We start from the raw sequence: 22,635 nt of genomic DNA on the forward strand, positions 1-22,635 counted from the left end.
TCTTAGAGCCTTACTTAACATTCTTATCTTTAAAACAGGAGAAATAAAACTTACCTCCTAGGTTTGTTCTGGAAATGAAGCGAGATAACATGGATAAAATATTTGGCACAGGGCCTTGCATATAATATGTGCTCAATAAACAACAGCAATGATAGCAAGTGATAAGAAGAAGAATCGTCCTAGTGTTTTAAATTTGTATGACAGAAATGGTTCACTTAAATTTTTAAAGGTGTGTCAATATAAGATTTTTCTATTTAAGTTGCAACTTCCTTCTGCCCCTTGACGCCTGAAAGGTGATGACCCATTTTGCCCAGTGAAGTAGGGGTTTGGTGAGAGATGGAAATAACACCAGTACCCCTCTTCCCATTGTGACTGCTCAAAGGCCATTTTGATGAATTTCTGAAGGACAAGAGAATCTAGAAGTAGAGAAGCTCCAGGTTATGACAGGTACCTAAGGAGTATGTCCCCTTGTAAGTCTGTATTTTAGAGAAAACAAGTCTACTTGAACAAAACAGATTCAGATCTACCTTGATTCAATTTAGATCTAAAATGTATCTACCTCTTTGTTTTTGCCAGTTAATTTTTAAAAATAAATGTTTGGAATGCAAATCTCTGAGTCACATTAAATATAAAATAGGAATTAAGTTACTGAGAATTTACTAGTAATAAATAGCATGATCTTATTGTTATAAATAGAAAGCATTATATAGATGTTTTTAAGTTAGATTTCATTGTTGTCAAGATATAACACCATATTTTGAAAAACTTTTGCCACAAAAAAATAATAATAGACCCCTTGCCACCAAAAAGGACAAGTATAGCACAAAGAAATTGCACTATTCTATTCTTTTTCTCCCACGCTGGCATTTTTAAAGGACAAATAAAAGAAAAAGCCATTTTCTGTATACCAATATTATGAAATCAACCATCATTCGACCTTTTGAGAACATCCGTCTCCTCAACATGTGATGTAAATACAATGGCTTCTAGTAGGGCCTTGTGATAGTAGCTATTTAAAAATACTTGTCACATAAAGAAATATAAAATTTACTTATACTTTATAGGTTATTAGATATTCCTTATAGCAATGTATTTTTCTGTTACTAGTAGGTATTGCAATATCTTTCATTGATGACATTGAAAGTACAAACATAGAAATGTATGCTTCTGATTATATTAGAGGCAGACGTGGTGAAGGCTAGCAACATGGAGAGCCAGAAAATTCCGATGAAAGCCACTGGCTCCAAGTATTCTGTGTTCTCGCACACCTCACCACCTCTGCCTCTAAGCCTCCATCATCGCTTGCTCAGTTCATTGCAACGACATTAACTGGTCTCCCTGCTTTTTCTCTTGCCTTACACAATCTTTTTTCAACACACTTGTAATCTAACCCAGATCATGCGTCTTCTCCGTCAACACCTCCCATGGCTCCCTGTTTCACAGAGAATAAAGGCAAGGTCCTTGCCATGGACTTCAAGGCACAATCAGTACTAGCCTCATCTCCTCCAGCCTTTCGCTCACTCCCTCTCATTCAGCCACCCCAGCCTCCTTGCTGTTCCTCAGAAACACTAGGCATACTTCTGCCTCAGTTCACTTACAATCGCCTCCCTCTGTGCAGGGCAAATGCTCCTGAGGTGGGATTGTGGCTTGCTCTCTCATCTCTGTTTAAATGTCTCTTTCTTAAAAGCTCTTTCCTGATGAGTCTATTTAAAATTTCAACTCTGACATTCCCTCTGAGACTCTCCATATCTTTTCCCTGCTTTATTCTTCTATACAGTACTTTTCACCCCATTCAACTATGCATTTTGTTTACTTATTTGCTCCTGCTCTGTCGCTCTCCATTAGAATACGATACACATAGGATGGGGAATTTTTGTTGAATGAATACAAGGACAGTCATTCTAACGTCCTACATATGTATCTGGGAAGATCACTTCCCTGGGCCAAAGGGCACTGAGGGCAACTTTGACACACACAGACCTCTCTGAGGCACTGCTAGATGTTGGGGTGATGCTAAGTTATCATTGTATAAATTTTTATGTGCCCATTTCAATAAAAAGTTTAAATGCTGAATTAACAGCTCTGACCTAGAGAATGAAAACATACTCTAGCTGTATCCAAAAGAATGCCAAAGGTTAATAGAAAAACCAAGAGAGGTACCTATCTATCTATTTCTCCTCTTAGAAGTAGAAATAAAGTCCATGACCCATGGTTCTCACTCAAAAGAATCTATTCTATATAGTAAATATAGAGATTTTTGACATTATTCAGAGAGAAGTTATCTAAATTTATTAAAGTTTTAAACAATCACAGAATACTATTTTGTTAAATCCTTCCTCAAGTTTTTGTCTTTGTTCTTTCAGCAAATACTCAATAAATTCCGTCCAGCTTTTAAGCACCACCCTGGTGCCTGGGATTGAATGGTGCTTGCCAACAAGACATACCTTCCTTCATGAGATTGTAGTCGGAGAAACTGTTATTGATCAAACAATTAAATGAATAAGTAGAAGATCACATCTTCGGCAACGTCCACAAAAGAGAACCCCATAGACTGAAGAAGTAAAATTAGGACTGACTTAATCAGGAGAGATAGGGAAGGCTTCTCTGAACATGATCCTCAAGCAAGATATAAACATAAGAGTAGGAGATAATTGCAGGCTGAAGTGGGCAATGGTGGGAAGGAGAACCGACCAGGCAGAGAGCCTCTGACTTCCCGTCTGAGAGTCACAGAAAGGACCCAGGCCCTCATGCCAGGATGAGCATCAATTCTTTACTCCTTGTCCTCTTAAATGGAAGAAAACCAGGGAGGCTCTAGAACTGAGCAGAGGTTTCTAGGAAAAGCAAAGCAGAAATTATTCTGGCACCCTGCCTGACTCATTTTCCTTCCGTGAAGATGAGTTCCCCTCTGTTCCTTATTTGGAGGAATTGTACACACCCTGGCTATCTTCAGGAACTCTTCTTTTAGCCTATGCTCCCTCCTATTACAGGCAATAGTACACTCAGTACCACTGTCTGGAGGAAAAGTACAGCAGCTCACTCTTGTTTATGGCAGTAGGTAAACACAGCTGCTGTCTGGAGTATGACAGGAAAATGATTTGTATTATTTGTTTGGGTGGGACACTTCCAGTTTTTGACTATCTCTCCTTAAAAAGATTGTCTCAGGGTGGACACCGAGGTTTCTGCTCCGGAAGCCAAGCAGGAAGTGGGGGAGGTGTTTTCTTACTCCCTTCCTTCCTCTCCCTCCTCCCCCTTTTTCTGACATCCTTGACACTCACAAAGTAAGAGCTGTCAGCTGACGCAGGTGGCGGACAGAGACTCTGCATGTGAAAGGGGAAGACTGGGGTACTTTAGATTTCACTTACTTCAGAGATCCCAGAAAAAGAGCAGCCTCAGCTTCATGCTGCATCACGTTTGAAGCAACAAAGAGCCCACGGGCTCGCAGTAGTTTCCAGAATCAGAGAGAAAATTAGCATCATTAAAAATCAAGGGGATCTAGATTCATTTAAAAGCGGCCAGAGAATATTACCTCAAGTCAAGTCTATTGCAAGACTCCTGGCCCGGAAATCCGTATAAACCCCTGCCTGAGCTCTCCCTCACACCTCATCTGTATGTGCACACCTGTTAGATTCTATTCTGCCTCAAAGGAAGAAGATAGAGAAGGGAAGGCATTGAATTAATAAAAAAGAAGTTGCTTTGATGGTAGCTCCCCCCAAACTTCCTCTCTCTTCTATCACACAGCAGTTTTCTCTCTGTATTCTCCTTTGTTCTTCCTTTTCTCTTTCTCTTCACGTCCTTCTTTCTCTTTTTCACTTATTCCCTCACTTCTCCCACCTCTCCTGCCCCCTCTCAGATTCACTCACCCTGTTGGTTTTTCTCAGCATCATCATGTTTATTGAAAGCTTTTGATGCGCCAGGCACTATTCTAGACTCAGGGGTCAACAGTGAGACACCAGTCTTTGCCCTCAAGAAATTTACATGTCAATGAAGAACACAGCATAAGCATATGAATGAAACACAAATAAACAAATCAATATGTAACATAATTCCAAATCAGGGTAAGATTTATAATGCATCCTCAATATGAGGATGAGAGGGAGGTGGGGGTGTGTCTTCTAGATCAGAGGTTCTGAACCACATTTTTGCCATGGACCCTTTTGGAATTTGGTGAAACCTATGGATTCTTCTCAGAGCAGTCTTTTAAATATATAAAATAAAATAAATGGGATTATAAATAAGACAATTGTACTGGAATATAGTGCTATCCACACATCTCTTAGGAGTTCACTGATCCCAGGTTAGATTGTTTGTAAGACAGCAAGAGTTTGGGTATTAATTTAAAGAGAACAGGAGTTGTAATTATAAGATTTTAATCAGGGGAGTAATAAAGTATTATTTACCATTATAAGATATCACCATTGTTACTATACGGAAATAGAGTTCATGTGACTAATAGTGGAAGCAGAGGAATATTTAGGAGGCAACTGTTCTGATGTGGGAAAGAGGTGGTTCCCATCTTGGACTCAGAGAGTAATCATGGAGATGACAATTTCTGAAAGAATATCACTCAGAATCTGCCCCTAAAGGAATATGTTTCCCCTAAAAAGCACAGCAAGAGGCTGGAAAGAACTAAATAAGTCTCTTTCTCTTCTTGCTCTTCAAGAGCCCCTCAGTCCTCAGAAGTTTTTCTTCATAGTACAAGTTTAGCGAACTCCTTCTGAAGTCTGTGGCTGATAGCCCATAGCATATACAGAAAGATGTCTTTACACTTACTTGAAGCAAATATGTTCCCAGTAAACCTTAGAAGAAGTTGTTCTCCTTCTTTCACTTGGAAATGGCAAGACGGCTCTGGAGGACCACTGCAGGCTTCCAAACGCAAAGTCCTAAGCACCTGGTTTAAATCTTTAGAAGGCACCACCAGAATAACTACTCTATGCGGGTCGTCTTTCCGGCGATACAGTACAATGCAGGCACTGGTACTGAGCATGGCTTCCTCCAAAGATTTCACAAAAGAAACCAAGTGGCTACTGTCCACAGTGGAGGACAGGTGGAGCACAATAAACCTGGAAGAGAGAGGCAGGACCTCAGGGAAACATACAGTCTCAAAAATATTGATAACTAATAAGACCCAAGAAAGGAGCTGTTATCATCCAAACTACAGTTAAAATCAAGCATTCTGATGGCTACCTGGTTAGATTCGTGAATGACTTTCAGGGAACTCTTGGCAGTCAGGAAACCAGCTCAAGTCAAGCCACATTCTAAAACAGATGTTCTTAAAGAAATTTTCTAGTCTCAGCTGAGCTCTAAATATGGCAGCATATTTCAAATTATATTTTAATTAACATTACTAAAAACTATTACTTCAAAATATAGAGGAGAACGACAATCAAAATAATCCATTTACTAGCTATAAGACACCGAACATGTATATAATTAACTAGGGATTGCAGTATTCTTCTCTGTCGTGTGTGGCAAGGATTGTCAGGATGGACCCTGTTATAGGCTGAATTGTGTCCCCTCCACCCAATCCATATGTTGAAGTCTTAACCCCCAGTACCTCAGAATGTGACATCGTTTGGAAATAGGGTCTTCACAGAAGTGAAGTTAATGTGAGACTATTAGTGCGGGCCCCCATCTGATATGACTGATCCCATAAAAGGGGGGAATTTGTGCACAGTTTAATGCATGCAGAGAGAATGCCAGGTGAACATAACAGCAGCAATCTACAAGCCAAAGAGAAAGCCTTGGGAGAGATCTTTCCTTCACAGACCTCAGAAGGAATGAACTTTGCTAACAACACCTTGACTTTGAACTTCTAATATCCAGAACAGAATCAATACATTTCTGTTTTTTAAGTCTCCCAGTTTTTAATATATTTTTTTCTGGCAGCCTAGCAAATTAATACAGACTCTTCCCCTTGGTTGGAACACCCACACCCAATTCTTCCCCAGATAACTGCCCCTCAGGAGCCCTCAATCCAAAGCAGCCTCAAATCTATAGACAAGGATGACTGATGCCAGGGTATAAAGCCAGGCACCTTGGAATTCACACTGCACAGCCCTGCAGAGATATCCGGCTGAAGTTAAACATCAGTGGAAGCCAAAGGTGTTCCCCCTTCTTCTCTTGCCCTACCCACTTTTGTCGCTCCCTTTCGGGATTCACCTGAGGGCTCTCTTTCAATAAATCACTTGCCTTTACATCTTATACTTTTTCTAGGGAACCTGACCCAAGACAATGGTAGATGCAAGATGCTCCATTATGAAATAAAGGTTCCCTTTGGACATATGATTGCCCTTTCTTTATGAATGTCTACTTCTCACAAACCTTAAAACTGTCTAAAACTCTTCTCATGATGAGCTGTCTAGAAAACATGGAAATGAGGAAGCAAAATGAGGACACAGAAATAACAAATTCAGTTTATATATACATAGTTATGAGATGAGCATAATATGAACAGTTAATTACTATCGTCATGGAATTTCAGAAATGAAGGTGCTAATTTAAAACTATTTTGGAGTTAGGAGAAACCCATAAAAATGCATTTAAGTTATGAATGGCTTCCAAAAGCAGTCATCAAGCTATCATAAATGAAATTACAGATAGCATATTCATGTCAGTTCTGGTTTGCATTTTAAGCACACCCTAAGGAACTATTCATATGCCTATCTGAAGAATAAAAATTTAATCCTGTGGTCCCATTTCTGTAAACACCAGTGATAAATCATCAGGATAGAATATCATCAACTTTTATTGTTGATTATTGTATTACCTTTCTAAGTGTTCACACAATTCAAATGATATCAAGCCACTCTGAATGGTTCTCACCACAACATCATCAAGTCCAAACCAACCACTGTCTCGGCTTCTGAATCCCAGTAATTTCAAAGATTCACAGGCATTGTTCCCAGGCTTTCTTATGGAAGCACTTTTTGTCCTATTAATGATAGCAGAAGAGAAATTGGTAAAGTTTGTATAGCATAAATTATATTTAATGCATTTATTTTTTTCATTCAGTGAGTAATTTAATAACAATTCATCAAACATATACTATATACCTCTAATTATGCTATGTACCAGGACTACAAAGGTAAGAACTCTATCATCCTAGCTCTTCAGAATCTCACATTATTAAAATATTATTCAATGACAGGACAAGGTAATCTGTGTGATAATTAAGGGAATGTACATATTGTTTGCTTGGGGAAGCTCACAAAATGAAAATACTGACATTTAGGATGAGCTCTGGAGAATGAGAAGCATTTTACTACTAGCAAAATAGTTAAGGGAATACCCCCCAAACATTAATAAAGTCTTTGATGTAAAGTTGGATGCTTTAGGATAGTCAAGAGTGGTAGTATAGCATATGAGGTAAGACCGCCAACTGTGGAACAAAGCCTGCCTACTTTCAAATCCTGGGGGGGCTCTTCCTCTTACTAACTGAATGACCATCAGTGAGTTTTTAAAATCTTTTTGTATCTCAGTTTTCTAATCTATAATATGAGACCAATCAGAGTATCTACACTATAAGATTAAATGACTGAATATTTAAAGCACTTGTAATTGTAGTAAACATAATTGGTATTAATGCTTGCACCTTAATTCCCACAGTGAATATATAGCCAGTTAGCTTTTTGTATAATTCTTCTTGCTTAACTGGCTCCACCCAAATGCCCTGAAAGAAGCAGTAGTATGATACATGTGATACTTTTTCCCAACCAGAGCTGATTTGACTAACAGTAGACCGATTTCCAATACCTAATGAATTTGATTCTTTTTCTTCGGAATTTGAGTGAGTAAGAGTCCCAGAGGTTGGCCTTGTCCTTTGGTTACAGTGGCCCAGGGCTATGAAAGTGAATAAGCAGAGAGATCATTAAAAAAGAAAAAAAAATTGGGCATATGCTAAGAAAAGGAGAAAAATAAAGATGAAAAAATCAGCAGAGTCCTTGAAATGGAGAAAGCAGAGATTACCTCTTGTAGCCTTACAATAGATTCCTCATTTCTTGAAGTCACTTAAATGGATATCTGTTCCTCACAACTAAAGGAAAAAAAATCCTTGATACTGGATATCTTGCAGGAAAATAAAACCTAAACTTCCCCCCCTTCCCAAAATCTAATGATGCATCAGTCCACAAGAGAATAGAACCACTTTAGCTAGATACTAAAAATGAAAACCCAAGTGTGATTCACACTCCTTTATTTTTAAATAGAATTATGTTTAAAAACACCTTAATGTCACAGGTTGAGCTGTCTATGACCCATGAGTTAGCAACTGAATTAGATTTAAAATGTCTATTCTAAAAAGTTTAGACTGTGTTGATTCCCTGAAGGAATCAACCAGATTAAAATCAGGAGGATGGGGAAAAATGACATTAGTTTTTGGCTTTTGGTTTATAACTCTTGAAGTTAATAATTTACTAACACAGGAAGATATACTCCTACTGAACCCAAAATTTTGGTCATTTGCTAGAAACCGACTGAATTAAATGTAATATTGATTTTTTTTTTTCTGTTAGTAACTCTTACTTTTTCCTACCAATAGACTAAATTTTCTATGGAACTTATAGGTTCTCAATTGTTTGAGGCTGACTCTACTGCCAGGTCTAGGCAGGTATATAACCTGAGCCAAATAGTACATTTGGCATTTTTTAATGCTGTTTGCCAAAAAATCCATTCTCCCCCCATTCTGAGTACATGATAGGGTTGCACTTCCTTATCCCAGGGAGTTGAGTGGGGCTTAGGACTAGTTCTGGTTAATGGATAGTGAATAAAGGAAATATACATCACTATGAGGTGAAGCATTTAATTGCTACTGTAAGTCAATCCAAACTCCTCTTCTGCAACTATGACAGCAATAGACAGCAGTTGCCTACTTATGTAAGTCCTAGAGTGAGGACAACCAAGAAGCAGCTTCCCTTTGATGACCACAGAGTTTATGCGAGACATAAAGACTATTGTTATAAGCCCTTGGGATACTAGGTTTTCGTTATCACTTCATAACCCATCTTTCTTGTGGTCCCAGTGGTCTGTTCAGTGATGGGTTTGTGACCACTTTAGAGTTAGAATAACATTCTGGGTCTTCATGTACATTTCTGGGTGATCTTGGAATTATGAAGATGTAGCCATATTGTAGCATGAGGAACAGGCATGACAGGGAATCGAATTGGCACAGAGGAAGACAGAAGGAGAAGTGAGAGACTGTGTTCATTCTGGTTCAAGAAATATGTAAAGATAAATATATCCCCAGGTTTTCTAGTGATATACACCAAAAATTTCCATTTAAAAATTTTTAAATATTTTTCTGTCACTTAAAATCAATACTCCTTAATGATATAAAAATCAAATTTAGACTTCATTTTTCCAACTTTCTTAAGATATAATTGACATACAACACTGTTTAATTTTAAGGTATACAATGTGATGCTTTGATGAGTGTATTATGAAATGACAACCACAATAAAGTTTAGACTTCACTATTTAGACTTCACAAATTTAAACTTTGCTATTGTGGACACAATTCTTATTGAAGTTAAGTGATTTGGTGGTGTCCTTACTTATCTCAGATGTTCTTAACTCTGCACATAAATACTTCCTCTTATATATAGATGGGGCAAAAGTAGGATTACAGTTGTGAGTATGTGAAATGCAGTTTATTCTTGTATTTTATTTATTAATTATTATATTGTTTTCCATATGAACAACTACAAGCCTATCCTTGCCCTACCCTGTATGCTGTTACCAAATGTTGCAACTAATATTGCCTAGAAGGGAATAGCACTTGATTTTACTCCATAAAAGATAATATTGTGTTGTGCTAAGAATTCAATAGAACATAATCAACCTTTACTAAATCTATTTGTTTTTCAAGAAAAATTGACCTTGCTGTTTCTTGAATTCAAGACTTTTCCCATGTCCTAAATTCCAGGCATTCAGGGAATTATGATTGGCCCATTTTGCATCTAGAGCTCAATTATAATGAACAGGTTCATTGAAGAATATGAAAGATTCCATTAAATCCACATAGATAAAAAGGAAAGTTTCTAGAATTTGTGATATAATTCCCCCCAAATAAAGTGGCTGAGTAGATAAAAGCAGTAGATATCTATTCCAGGCTGCATTTTTGTCCCAGAAAAAATTCCTTAATGCCATACAATTAAAGAATACTCAGATTTTACCCAAAACAAAAAAGATCTGCTCCAAAATACCTCAATATTTTGTTCCCACAAGTAGAAATAGACATTACTGGGAACTTTTCAAAGACAGTTTCTTTTCATATTTTTTACACTTTACTTTTTTTAGAACAGTTTTAGGTTCACGACAAAATTGAGAGGAAGGTGCAGAGATTCCCCAAATATCTTTTGTCTCTGCACACGCAGAGCCTTCTCCATTATTTGTATTAATTGGTTAACCTACACTGACACCTCATAATCACCCAAAGAGCATAGTTTGCCTTAGGGTTCACTCCTGGTGTAGTACATTCTGTGCTTTGGACAAATGTATGATGACATGTACCCATTGTTATGGTATCATACAGAGTATTTTCACCACCCTAGAAATTCTTCATGCTCTGCCTATTCATCCCTCCACCACCCCAACCTCTGGCAACCACTGATCTTTTTACTGTCTCCACAGTTTTGCCTTTTTCAAAATGTCACATCCTATGTATCATAAAGTATCAAGCATTTTCAGATTGGCTTTTTTTCACTTAGCAATGTGCATTTAAAATTCCTCCACGGTCTTTCTGTGGCTTGATAGCTCATTTGTTTCTGGCACTGAATAATATTTTATTGTACAGATATTATTTATCCATTCACCCACTGAATGACATCTTAGTTGCTTCCAAGTATGGGCAATTATGAAAAAGCTTCTATAAGATCTATATGCAGGCTTTTATGTGGACAGTTTTCGACTTTTTTGGATAGATTCCGATGCTATTGCTAGATTTTGTGGTAAGTGTATGTGTAGTTTTGTAAGAAGCAAACTAACCGTCTTCCAAAGTGGCTGTACCACTCGCCTTCTCACAAATAACAAGCGAGAACTCCTGCCGCTCCGCAGCTTCACCAGCCTTGGAGGTTGTCAGTGTTCCCGGTTTTGACGGTTCTAATAGGTGTGTGTAGTGGGGCCTCACTGTTGTTTCAATTCGCTTCTCACTGATGACATACAATGTCAAGTATCTTTCCATATGCTTATCTGTCAACTGTTATCATCTTTGGTGACCTACCCATTAAGGTCTTTGGCCCATATTTTAATCGAGTCTTTTGTTTTCTTATTGATGAATTCTACGAGTTCTTTGTATGTTTTGGGTAACAATCTTTTTGCAAATACTTTCTCCCAGTCTGTGGCTTATCTCCTCCATCTGTTGCCATTGTCCTTCTTAGAGCAGAAGTTTTTAATTTTATGAAGTCCAGCTTATCAATTATTTCTTTCATGGATTGTGCCTCTGGTGTTGTATCTAAAAAGTCATCACCAAACCAAAGATCATCTAGATTTTTACCTGTTATAGTCTAGGAGCTTTATAGTTTTGCACTTTACATTTGTGTTTATAATTCATTTTGAGTTAATGTTTGGGCAAGATGTAAGTTCTGTGTCTAGATTTATTTATTTTTGCACATGCATGTCCACTTGTTCTGGCATCATTTGTTGAAAAGACTATCTTTGCTACATAGTATTGTCTTTTTACCTTTGTTAAAGATCAGTTGGTTCTATTTATATGGCTCTATTGCTAGGCTTTCTATTGTTTCATTGATCTATTTGTCTAATCTTTAGGCAATACCACTGTCTTGAGCTGGTTTGGCTCAGTGGATTGAGCGTCGGCCTGCGAGCTAAGTGTCGCTGGTTCGATCTTCCAGTCAGGGCACATCAGAGAAGGAAAACTCTGACTCCAAAAAACCTCCGCTGCCTTGCGGCATACCTCTTCAGGGGAAAGGCTAAGGGAGTAAACCCCGACAGAAAATCCGGAGCCGGAGTCCCTAAGGCGGTTTGACGCTGTAGTCAACACCGGCAACTCCTGCGGCGCACCTGAAGCCAAGCTGTATGGACTCCGTCTTTCCCTTGGACCCTTCAGCTGCGAAGAGAGGGGGTGTCTGCTGCATGGGCAACAGCAGACCCTCCATATCACCCTGCCCAGGCTCTGTAGCTTCAGCTTCACTGGAGAGGACACTCCAGCGTCATCACAAGATGTCGATTCAACATGGGAGGAGACAGATACCGTGTCACTTCCGAGTTGGACTGCACAGCCATTCTCGGCGGTGCAGATAGACTCTTAAGAAGCTACACCATCGTCTCTCGAGACGGACGGCTGCCGACGACGACCACTGTCTTGATTAGTGTAGCTTTATAGTAAAGTCTTGTAGTCAGGCAGTGTTGGTCCTCCAGCTTTGTTCTTTTCCTTCATATTGTGTTGGCTATTCTGAGTGATAATTTAATTAAATTCGTCCTCACATGGTTTTCCAAACCACAAATATTATTATATGCTTTTAAGTAAAATGGTATATAATTAAATAAAAACATTTCTAATACACTACCTCCAAGTTTAATAAATGTGAAAAATTATATTTGCTCAGTAAGCATTTGCTTCAAAATTTTACTGAAACCAGTTCACTTTACTAAATAAGACAATATAGTACTGGCTGTTGAGTACAAAGGAAAATATGGCATGTGTGGTTTTACTATTTATAAAATTACCATTTCTTTTTTCTTTTTTTTTGGTTTTTCAATTACAGTTGTCCCATTTTCCCCCATTTCTCTCCCCCACCCAGCCCACCCCCTCTCCCGCAATCATATCCCTCCCAAAATTACCATTTCTTAATGTAAAATCTGATGACTGTAGTTGACAACATGGTATTACATAATCAAAATTTGCTAAGGAAGTAGAATTCAAACATTCGTACCAAAAAGTAAAAATAAAAGAGATAAATATGTGAGGTGATGTATGTGTTAACTAATTAGATGGAAAGCACCCTTTTACAATGTATACACACTTAAAAACACCAAGATGTATACTTTAAATATCTCACAATTTTATTTGTCAGTTATACCTCAATAAAGCTAAAATAAATAAATAAAATAATCCTTTCTGTTTAGGTTGAATCTGTAATACATTAGAAATTTAATACACAAAGCCCAGAATTATAAATAACAAATCAAGAATAAGTAATCTATGGCTTCTCCCTCTCTAATGCTAAAGAACTAGATCCTGATAAACCTGCTTTTTAATATATTTGTGGCTTGAATAAGCATAAGGCATTTTAAAGGAATGTCCCAAATTCCCCTCCAAAAACAAATCTGTGAAGACAGAGTTGAAGATGAGGGCACAAATGGACAGACATAATAGGATTACAAGAAGGACAAATTTCCTTACAACAATGAAGATACAGGAGAAAAAAACTGTGAGTAATAATCAAGTGATCAGAATAAGGATCTGTGATCCTTGGAATTTCATCTATAAAAAGTAAACTTGAGATTTTAACCAAGATTCTTAAGGAAGCTAATGTAGTCCCAAGTAAGTAGTACCTGGATCTCAGCAGAGACAGAAACAAGTGTCATCTGGAAAAGAAAAAAAAAAAAAAAAAAGAATAGCTCCATTCATGCCTGCAGAATTTTCCATGCACATTCAGAAAAAAAGTCTCCAAACATACAAGGACGTAAATACCATGAATGACAGCAGAAGCAACAGGCAACACCCTCCAAGACTACCAGTTTCAGAATTAATTGCTACAGAATGAAAACAACTATATATGAAAAACTTAAGATAAAAACAATATCATAAGAAGAAGCAGGCAGCAAGAGACTATCAAGAATGAGTGAGGAGATTTGGATAAGAGCTAACTAGAACCTTAATACATAAAATATATAATCACTGGAAATAATAACTCAATGGTAGATCAAAAGTAGATTTTAAAAGTATACAACATTTGTGACATTTGAACGGGAATGTGAAGAAATTACTCAAATATAGTACACAGAGACAGGAAGATGGAAATATAAAAGAAAGGAAATACAGAATTTAGAATATTTTACAGATATTCTTGTGTATGGCTCACATGTTACATTTAAATAAGATAATCTTAAAATCAAGAGCATTATGTAGAAATGACCATTTTTTCATGAGCAATTCTTTCAATCTAACTTTCTAAAAATTTTCTTGTATGATGTGAAAGGTTTCTATTTAATAAATTTCCTCTTTGTTACTGTCAAGAAATCTTTTCTGGCTCACAATTAAATGACTTTCATGTTTTCCCCAGAAATCATTCAGACATGCAGGAATGTAATGCATTGAAGACCTTTAATTTTCATAGTCAGACTATGTTTTGGCTTCAATTAGTTTTTATCTTTATTATGTTATGAGGCATGGATTGCTTCACTGTGTTTCTGTTTCCAAAGAAAATGTTCAACTGGCTTTCACCCTTTGAGGAGAGGATGCTAAGTAAATCCAGTGATACAGATTCTCACTTGATTGTTTTATGCTCCAGTGGATGGAGAAAATGTGTCCACCATATTTAGCACTAATAATAACAGAGCATATTACGTCAATTTAGCATTGTTAAAAGTATAGAGTAATTAATAATATGGTTTACATTTCCAGAAATTTATTCATTAATTTCTTTAATTCACTTAACATTTGGAGTACACACTATGTTATACTTGTGCTGAGTTAAGATATATAAACAAAAAGAAGTTAATAATACTACAGTGTGATGTAAGATGTGCACAAAGAATGGGATGCCACAGAAGAGTAATTGATCCCTCTGGGAGATCTTAGATGTCTTGACAGATAAGGAAAGAGTTGAGCTGTCACTTACAAAATGAACAAGAGCTCTCCATCTAAATATGGTAGAAAAATATTTTTCTAAGACAGAAATCATGTACTATGGCAAAGAAATGGAGAAGAAGAAAAAAATCAGCAGTTATTGTCCAGTTGAACTGATGACAAATGGCCATCTTCTCACTTCATGGGAATGCTAGACAAAATGTAACACACACATTGGAGGAACTGAAAATATGGGGAGGGAATTCCCCTAGATCTGGAAATAAGCAAAAAAGAATCTCAAAAAGCTGGAATGCTCTTCTTTCCTTAGGGAACATGAGGAACTGATTCTATGGATACTCCCACCCTGGTCAGCGTCCCCAATCCCACCAACCATGCATCCACACCAGTGTGTGTGTGGGGGGGTGGCATTTAACATATATTCAAGCACATTAGATACAGCCTCCAACTGTTAGCTGGAGCCAAGACATAAAACTGGTATCTCAAAAGGGCAGCGTTGTCCATGAAATGAGAAACAACAAAAACAACTAAAATTTTTTTGAACATTGGTGCAAGAAAGCAAACAAGGAGCACATAAAAGCTGCTCTGGATAAGAGGGAAGGGGAAAAGAAAAGCTGATCTGATCAAATATTATAACCAATACTTGGAAATGAATTTCTAAGGGTAAGCTAGAACAGAATTAGTATGATAGATAATGTAGCAGATTGCACCATGCTAAAAGATATGATATTAATCATTATGCTAAGAGATGATAGAATAATCTGAATGATACCATAAAATAAGTACATTTATAATGGCTAAGGGATTAAAGGAAGACAGAGGAAGCAAAAGGAAAAAACAAAAAATAAAAAACAGGAGCTTCGAAAATGAAGATTTTTAAAATTTAGCAATAGCTTTTCAGAAATGAAAATTATAATGATAGAAATGAACAGTTTAAACAACTGATGGAAAAATTGGTAAAATAGATGCTAAACTTAAGGAAATTACCTTAAATATAGCATATAAAATATTAAAGATTAAGAAATTATTTTAACCCATTTATATTTATTTAATATGTAAATAAAATTAAGATGAGGTGGTGAGGAGATTGAATGAGATAATATACATGTGGAACCTGGCACATAGTAGTTACTCAATTAATAATCATTTTAGTTAAATGTCTGATGTTGTTTCTCTCTCTTCTGTTTTTCAAAGAAAAATATTATCTTTAGAACTAGAGAATAGAAAGATTCCCTTCTACCTTTTTCATTAGGAAAAGAAAATGAGTATTAAATGAAAAAACAGAAATTAAAATCAGGATTACTATTTTCATTGTTCCCTATTTGTTGTTAGCATTTTATTGCTGATTTTATTTCTGGCTGGTAATGCAATACACATATATTTATCTTATTGGTGGGGATTTTGTTTTATTATAGACATTAGGAAAAGAAGGAATTCATCTATATGGCAAACACAGATGCAAATTTAATTTGTTGGAAAAGGTCAGGTTAATCTTTTTCCTACATTAACAGAACACTCTTACATACGGAAAATAAAATCACCATACCACATCTTTGTAATTAACTATATCATGAATTCTTTGAAAGCCAGGATTAATTTTGCCTGTTTTGTATCATATAGCATACTTTTGGGCCCATTACAACTAAAATCATTACCCTTTAAGGATCCACATTTTATTTCTGTATGTAAAATATTTCATGGTATTTTAATACTGATATTTAAATACAAGACATCTGATTACATTTCTTCAATCATTTGTTTCTTTGTTTACCATCAAGTCAGTTAGAGATATTGCAGTCTAACTCACCAGTTGAGGTATAAAGGTACAATCCTCTTTGTTGCGGTACTATCTGTTCTTCTATGATCTATCTCAGACCCCAAATTCTTTTTATCAAGGTGTGGAGAACAAGGTAGGAATATTGTGACCGGCTTCTGGAAAGGATGTGTTGATGGGTGCTGAATATGAACCAAAGGACTGGTGGACAGTACCGAGTAGAAAGTATCTTGCTGTGTTTTTAAATATGCCACCAGAGATGGGTCAACAGGTTGGACCTAAACAAAGAAAAAACATATATATGTATGTATGTATGTATGTATGTGTGTGTGCATATATATACATATATATATATATATATATATATCAGAGAAGGAAAACTCTGACTCCAAAAAACCTCCGCTGCCTTGCGGCATACCTCTTCAGGGGAAAGGCTAAGGGAGTAAACCCCGACAGAAAATCCGGAGCCGGAGTCCCTAAGGCGGTTTGACGTTGTAGTCAACACCGGCAACTCCTGCGGCGCACCTGAAGCCAAGCTGTATTGACTCCGTCTTTCCCTTGGACCCTTCAGCTGCGAAGAGAGGGGGGGTCTGCTGCATGGGCAACAGCAGACCCTCCATATCACCCTGCCCAGGCTCTGTAGCTTCAGCGTCATCGCAAGATGTCGATTCAACATGGGAGGAGACAGATACGATGTCACTCCCGAGTCGGACTGCACAGCCATTCTCGGCGGTGCAGATAGACTCTTGAGAAGCTACACCATCATCTCTCGAGACGGACGGCTGCCGACGACGATATATATATATATATATATATATAGTAATAGCAAAAGAGTCAAAGTATCAGCATAGTTCTAAGCCAATTTTCTGAAAATCTGAAGTAACATAGTTTTAATACATTTCTCTATAACTTGTTGGCTGAACCAACACTGTATTAACTTATAAAAGAGCACAGCATTTGGTCTCTTTTTACAAAGTCTTTCTGAAATCTAGGTTCCCTGTCCTTTGTTATAAATAACTGAGAAACACTCTTAATTGTAGGCAACAACATGACCTAGAAAACAGAATAGACATTTTACATAATTTCTAATTGCTATTGTCAGAGCAGGTGATCCTTAGAAACTAAAAAACAAGACTGATTTAGTTAAGTGTTTCTTCCTACAATAGAATGGATAATAATCAAAATAGCTAACATAATTGCAAACTTTTAAAGTTTATGGAAAATACTTATAAAAGTTAATTATTCATAATATGTTTTCTTCCCAACTTTTCTTCTTTGCTCACCTCTTATGGTAACAACTGGGAAAAAGAGAAGCCTATGGGGGAGAACTGAGGCTGGAAGAACAGAAAATGTTAAGGAAATAGATCTTCTTAATGTACAGTGATACATCATTATTCACCTTGCAAAAAATGTTGTATATATTGAATTCTTTAAAAATTCCTTCCCCAAAAGGATTGTTTTATAAATACATACAACCAGATTTTCAACATTATATTTTAATTGAATAGCCTCTTTTTTGCCTCTCAGGTGGAAATCTTGAATCATATGAATGTCCAATATCTGACATCAATTCTACCATACTTAACATGTTTTTGTTAGTAAATATTACAAACAAAACAATAGAAATATCAGCTAAAAAAAAACTTTCAAATAAAACAGAGATTCATTTTGAAATGAGATTCAATATGCTCCAAATCATCACTTTATTACTAATATCACTGTATGTTAAGTTTTTTAAAGTATCAGAGAAGAATTCATTTCCTGTTTTATTAAGTGTTTGTATGTGCTTCATCTTTTAGGACCACATTTGATGACCCATAAAGTCTATAAGAAGGAAATTGCCTGTTATTAATATTTACCTTTAACTGTACAAGCACTGGTGAGCCGAAGACTCCTGGAGGGTAATGCAAGGATATTCGAGAATCCATGCCTGGCTTGAGAGTAAGGCCTTTCTTTGTTACCGTGAAGGACTCTTTCTTTAAACAACACACAACAGAAAAGATACCCAACTTGTAAACTTTCACTTCAGCACAGGTCTCCTGTATGGGTTGAAAGGCATTAAAATATGGACATTAACACAGCACTGTTCTGGGAGCACGTATTGTACATACTCTGTGGTTATGAAGAAAACCTATATGCTGTTCCTATCATCGCCCACAACTGAGCATAATTAGGAGTTTCTCCATTTTAAACTACATAATAGAAAAGAGAAAAATAAATGTATTATTAGATTTAAAATAAATTCCAAAAAGAAAATATATATGTATAATGGGTAATCACATTCAGTATTTTTAACAAATATTAATTACTCCTGGAATCCTATTCTCCTTTAGTTAGCCAGAATGAACTTTAAATGTTGGCCTTGATCCAGAAAATTCAACATTGCTTTAGGAAATCCAAGGTCTGAGATTTCATTGGGTAATTTACATACACAGTATAGCACATGTATGGTCAGCAAATTCTTCCTTCTGACAACGCACAGCCTCTTAGTAAAGTCTATTCTCTATTTCGTTCCTCCCTGCAGTGGGAGCAGTTGACTACAAAGAGAAACATTTGTGTTTCTTTTTTATATAGTGACATTTAAATCTGTAATGCATAAATGCAGGCACATATTCAAGCTTATTTTTATCACATAAAAAGGAACTGTATAGAAATGAAAACAGAATTATCTACTCATGTAATCACCAAAGCTTAAAATGAGAAGGAAGACAGAAGTAATTGGATCTATTCATGCTTTCCAGAGCACCAGCCGGGCTCCGCCCTGCCATGAGTGGATAATCTCACCGACACACACACAAACATTTCAGGGACAATGACAATGCAAACAAATCTATCATTTGAAAACTGACTAAGGAAAGATTTCACAATATCCCTGCAAGAATCTGTCTCTGGGAAAATTCAGGGCATGATGAATGTTCTTAACTGGCAGGCAGGAAATGGTGAGAGGTACAAAGGGAAGGTGTCCTGGGAACTGGGGGTTGTTGTCCTGCATTTCAAGCACGTTTGGCAGATGCTGGCTGTTCTCAGCCAGGGGCATGTCATGAACAGAGTGCTGATGGTGGTTTATCTGACTCTGGAATTGCAATTCTTAAATGTCATATGAACCACATAAAAATTTGGAAAGAATCCAGAATTTAAATTTTCTTGAGCTAAAAATAGGGATGACTATCATTAGAATATTGTAAAGAGAAAAGTCTCTTATTTTTTTCCAGTAGACATGGTTCTCTTTTTTTCTTGTTTACTTGCTTTGATTATTCATTTGCTAAACATCCTGTATACCCATTTTGTAAAAAGCACATGTACCTGAGCAGTTTTTGCTTTTATGACAGCCAGACAGAATGGCCAAGATTATAAAGCCCCAATCAAGAGCTGTTATGCTTACAGGCTTCCTAGATTAAATATAAAATGTATTAGTTAAATGAATTGGAGTAAATAATTAGAACAGGCTTAGCTTTCATAGTTAACTCTATAACCTTATTTGTAACTCAGAAAAAAACAAATCAGAAAGGGAAGAGTTGTACTATAAAGACTTTCTTGTATGCATGGATTTTTTCTGCATTTATCCCCTGCTCTCCTCTTCAAATAATGACAATTTACATAAAGCTGAAAAGACAAATATTTAAATTGTTTCAAAGTAAGTTCAGTAGCCCACAGAGGAACCTTAAATCTTTGTTCCCATCAAATCAATGCCAAGTTTAATAATTGTTATATTCTTTCTTCAAAACATGGATTTGTGACCATAGAGATACTTAGTTATATGGTAATGTGGACCATGGAAAAATAATTCTAACCTCCTACCATGTGTTTTTAGGCTTCCTTTTATCTTCTTAAGTGTACAGTATTTTCTCATTTTATCCTTATGATCCTGTCAGCTAGATACTATTATTTGTTCATTTTTCAGATGAAAAATAAGTGTCGTAGCAAGGTTACATAATTTACCAAAATTCACGTAGCAAGAAAGTATAGAAACCATATTTGAATCCTTCACAATTGACATCCTAACAACCACACATACTGTCTACTAAACACAATTTACAGACTGAATGACTATCTGAAGACATACACACAGACACACAATTATTCATTTAACTATATTGCCGCAACCTATAAATGATAAAACTAAAGCTACTATTATCAAAGGATTCTAAGATTCTTAAATTCTGTAGAGGTCTGCCACAATAAAAGTGTTGGTCTACAGCTAGTCTAACTACGGCACTAAGTTAATTAAGCCATGGTGTTGGTTTTGGTTCCCAGGTGAAAATATATGTGTCCTAAACCCAAGTACTCTATTCTTAAATTTGTCCAATAATTTCTGTCATTTGACCTTTGTGGATGACAAAAAGTCATGGATGCACTAGCATAAATCTATCAACCCTTTCATTTGTTACCAATGACTAATTATATCTATGCTACAAGCTGGTAGTCTAAACAATATTTAGAAAAGGAGTCAAACAGCAAGTGTAGATGTAGCCAATGATTTACCAACCTTGTAACTTCCTCTCATTCCTTCCAGTGAACTTGGGGTTAGGTAACTTGACTGGAGGTTTATGTCAGACACTTTCACCAGAATGTCTTTGTAACTTCCTTTGTAATGTGCAGTAAATGGAATTGCAATGCATATTGGAAATGGAATTCTCTTTTCCATACCGGAACACTCAACAGTGATGACATTGCTGACCAACTCTTCGTTATCACTCACTATTAAAGAACTCATGCTATTAATTATTCGGCATTCTAGATGCTGTAGAAGGTATGATGGTGCTGTGATGTAACAAGCCACTTGGGGGTCTGTATCATCACTGAGCACATCAAGATACCTGGAGGGGAAAAAGAGGACATAATTTTTGCAAATATTTGACTTATGTATTTTATGGGTAAATATTTAACAGCAGAAGCTCATGTAAATCCCAGTTCTTCCACTTACTCTGTGACCTTGTATAATCTACTCAACCACTCTGTGCCTCAGTTTTCTCAACTATAACATGGTAATAAAATAATAACCAATTTCATAGGAAGGCTGTAAAAATTAAATGATCTATTATATGTTAAGTAATTATATATATTAGCTATTATTTCTATTGTTACTATTATTATTACTGTTATTTAAGTGGTTCATTCATTTGTCAGTTTTGTTCATGTCACAATATGAATCTGAGGATTGCTGAAGCCTCTTAAGGAGCCAAGTACCTGACTAGTTTCTTAAATTATGAAGGAAGTAAATATGTAGCTGGTATTGGAATTGTCTGAACAAATTAGATCAAATGGTGATGTTTATTCTATTTTTTAGAAAAACTGAGAAAGGCATAAAAGTATCTTATGATTAATCAAGGTAATTAGAAACAGAATATATACAATCCTCAAATAATCAATCCAAAAGCATATTTTGACCAAAAGCTTATTCTATTTGTATCACTCTTGATTTTTATGCCATCACTGTTACCAAAGATTTTACAGTCGTATAGAATTGAATTCAAATTTGAGATCAGTCACTTGCTATTTGTTTGACATTAAACAGCAATAATTATTATGAAAATAGCTAATATTTTAGCTCTTTCTATGGGCCAGATTTTAGGGTATACATTATTTCATTTATTCCTTACACTATGGGGTCAGGCCAGTATATCATCGCCATTTTACAGATAAGGATACCGTGTTTAAAATTTTCAGCTTGCTGAGATGACACAGGTGGCAAGTTGTAGAATCAATAATTGAATTCATCCATCTTTAACACAAAAGTTCAAACTTTCTAATATAATAGCATATTTCCTCAAGTCATTACATTATGCATTATATACTGAAGCAAATACTTGATCCACAATAGTGTGAAGATTAAATGAGATAAAATATTTAAACTTCTTATAAAATAAGTTAGAATGAGTGCTCAATGAATGTTAGAACTCCACATTAAAACTACCAGCTTGAGTTTCTCCTCTTCTCTCTACCTCTCATTTTATACTTTGAAGTGATTGAAATACAGACAACATCGAAGAGAAATTAGAGGATCTATATAAAATAGAGCATTAATAATCAGTTTTAGAATTATCAGGTCTTAACTATTTTTCAATTAGTAGTAACTTGAATTTTATAGTGCACTTTAACA

At 36.1% G+C, this 22,635-nt stretch overlaps 1 protein-coding gene across 1 annotated transcript in view; it reads right to left on the minus strand.

Annotated features, from left to right (window-relative positions):
* Positions 1–22,635, minus strand: part of DTHD1 (death domain containing 1) — a 49,852-nt gene that overhangs the window by 21,988 nt on the left and 5,229 nt on the right. Inside the window, exons 3-7 of the mRNA XM_090268195.1 lie at positions 21,022–21,352; positions 18,395–18,574; positions 16,569–16,813; positions 6,767–6,931; positions 4,771–5,060 (exon numbers count right to left, since the gene is read on the minus strand). Of these exons, the coding sequence (XP_090124321.1) occupies positions 4,771–5,060; positions 6,767–6,931; positions 16,569–16,813; positions 18,395–18,574; positions 21,022–21,352 (1,211 nt within the window). The remainder of the gene's footprint in view (positions 1–4,770; positions 5,061–6,766; positions 6,932–16,568; positions 16,814–18,394; positions 18,575–21,021; positions 21,353–22,635) is intronic.

The sequence above is a fragment of the Furipterus horrens genome, unplaced genomic scaffold (genome assembly GCF_987537825.1).
Source record: "Furipterus horrens unplaced genomic scaffold, mFurHor1.1.pri manual_scaffold_2, whole genome shotgun sequence".
Lineage (NCBI taxonomy): Eukaryota > Metazoa > Chordata > Mammalia > Chiroptera > Furipteridae > Furipterus > Furipterus horrens.